This window comes from Poecilia formosa, unplaced genomic scaffold (assembly GCF_000485575.1).
Source record: "Poecilia formosa unplaced genomic scaffold, Poecilia_formosa-5.1.2 Scaffold809, whole genome shotgun sequence".
Classification (NCBI taxonomy): Eukaryota; Metazoa; Chordata; class Actinopteri; order Cyprinodontiformes; family Poeciliidae; genus Poecilia; species Poecilia formosa.
The window spans coordinates 29,352-30,574 of record NW_006800748.1 but is presented as its reverse complement, the minus strand read 5'-3'; the positions used below and the strand labels follow the sequence as shown (position 1 = coordinate 30,574).

The 1,223-nt window shown below is 43.4% G+C and overlaps 1 protein-coding gene across 2 annotated transcripts in view; it reads right to left on the bottom strand.

Annotated features, from left to right (window-relative positions):
- Positions 1–252: 252 nt before the first annotated feature.
- Positions 253–1,223, bottom strand: part of odad2 (outer dynein arm docking complex subunit 2) — a 26,497-nt gene continuing 25,526 nt past the window's right edge. For both annotated transcript variants that reach the window (XM_016666830.1, XM_007543376.2), the window contains exons 16-17: positions 427–607; positions 253–344 (exon numbers count right to left, since the gene is read on the bottom strand). In XM_016666830.1, the coding sequence (XP_016522316.1) occupies positions 279–344; positions 427–607 (247 nt within the window). In that variant the 3' untranslated portion in view covers positions 253–278. The remainder of the gene's footprint in view (positions 345–426; positions 608–1,223) is intronic.

Genomic DNA, 1,223 nt, shown 5'->3' with positions numbered 1-1,223 from the left:
CTAAGGATGAAAGAGACGCCTACCTGCACAGCTCCCAATGAAAACTACAGGAATCTTTCTGAGCAGCAGCCCAGGACAGGTTAATGAGGCTGTGTTTACATCCTACAATTGGTCTCATTTCCTTGTAAAAACACATGACATCAATAAACAGCCAGGAGTGAGTTTGGGCTGATTCACTGATTAGGGGAAATAAGCCACTAATCACATTTTAACAGGCGCCTCATGGATCTACTGTAAATATAAGCAGAGCATGAAACATTGAAAAGGAAGAGATAAACTTACGCCACGTTGTCCCTTTCTGTGGCACAAGCTCCCACAGCCTTTGCTACATTTACAAGTAGAGCCTGGTTAAATGACACAGAGCAGATGTTGGACCAATAACAGTGAATTTGAACAAGAACTGCAGGAAGAACCAATGTTATATACCTGGTTTGTTCCATTGAGCAGATTAATGAGAGCCCTGATGCCCCCACCGTTGCAGATGATGGACTTGTTAGCTGGTATCCGAGCAAACTGTCCCAGAGCTCCCACTACATTGACCAGGACCTCTTCAGGCTGCTCAGTCAGCAGACCAATCAGGATCTGCAGAGCTTTGTACTCCTGGAAGCTTTGAGGGAACAACAAGAAGAAGAGATGATTGCATTAGAATATAATTAAGGTGCTTTGATTCATTTATTACAGAAACTGGACAACTAACATGGACCAAGAGTCAATTCAACAGATCTTGTTGCTCTTGAGAGACAAGACGAAACTGTGAAACAAAACTGAAACTAGTTTAGTTTTCAATCCAGGTGCCAAATTTATTAAAGATTCTAATGATCCAGTGATTTGACAGCCAGACTAACGGTGTGTCTCCTGAACCTGACTCTGTACAGAGCTACATGATCATCCGATGACTGGGTCAAAGGTAAAGATTGTTGTCCCTTCAGTAACATCAGCATCTCAGGAGGACAAACAATTTTCCCACGGCTCCTCACAGCCGTCGCTCGTCTTCGCTTTGCAGAACCAAACCTTGGAAACTCTTCCTCCGTCTTTAACTGAGTGATTTTGCCCTGTTTGCCTTTGCTATAGAGTAGTAAACTATAGTCAACATTCAGAAGGGATATACTGTGGTTCCACTAAAACCTCAGCAACCCTCTGGTGCACAGTTCATTTCTCTGGCTGTTTTTATTCCCAGTTACGGTTGCTGGCATCATAGCCTGTAAGCTACTGTAGACGGCTAA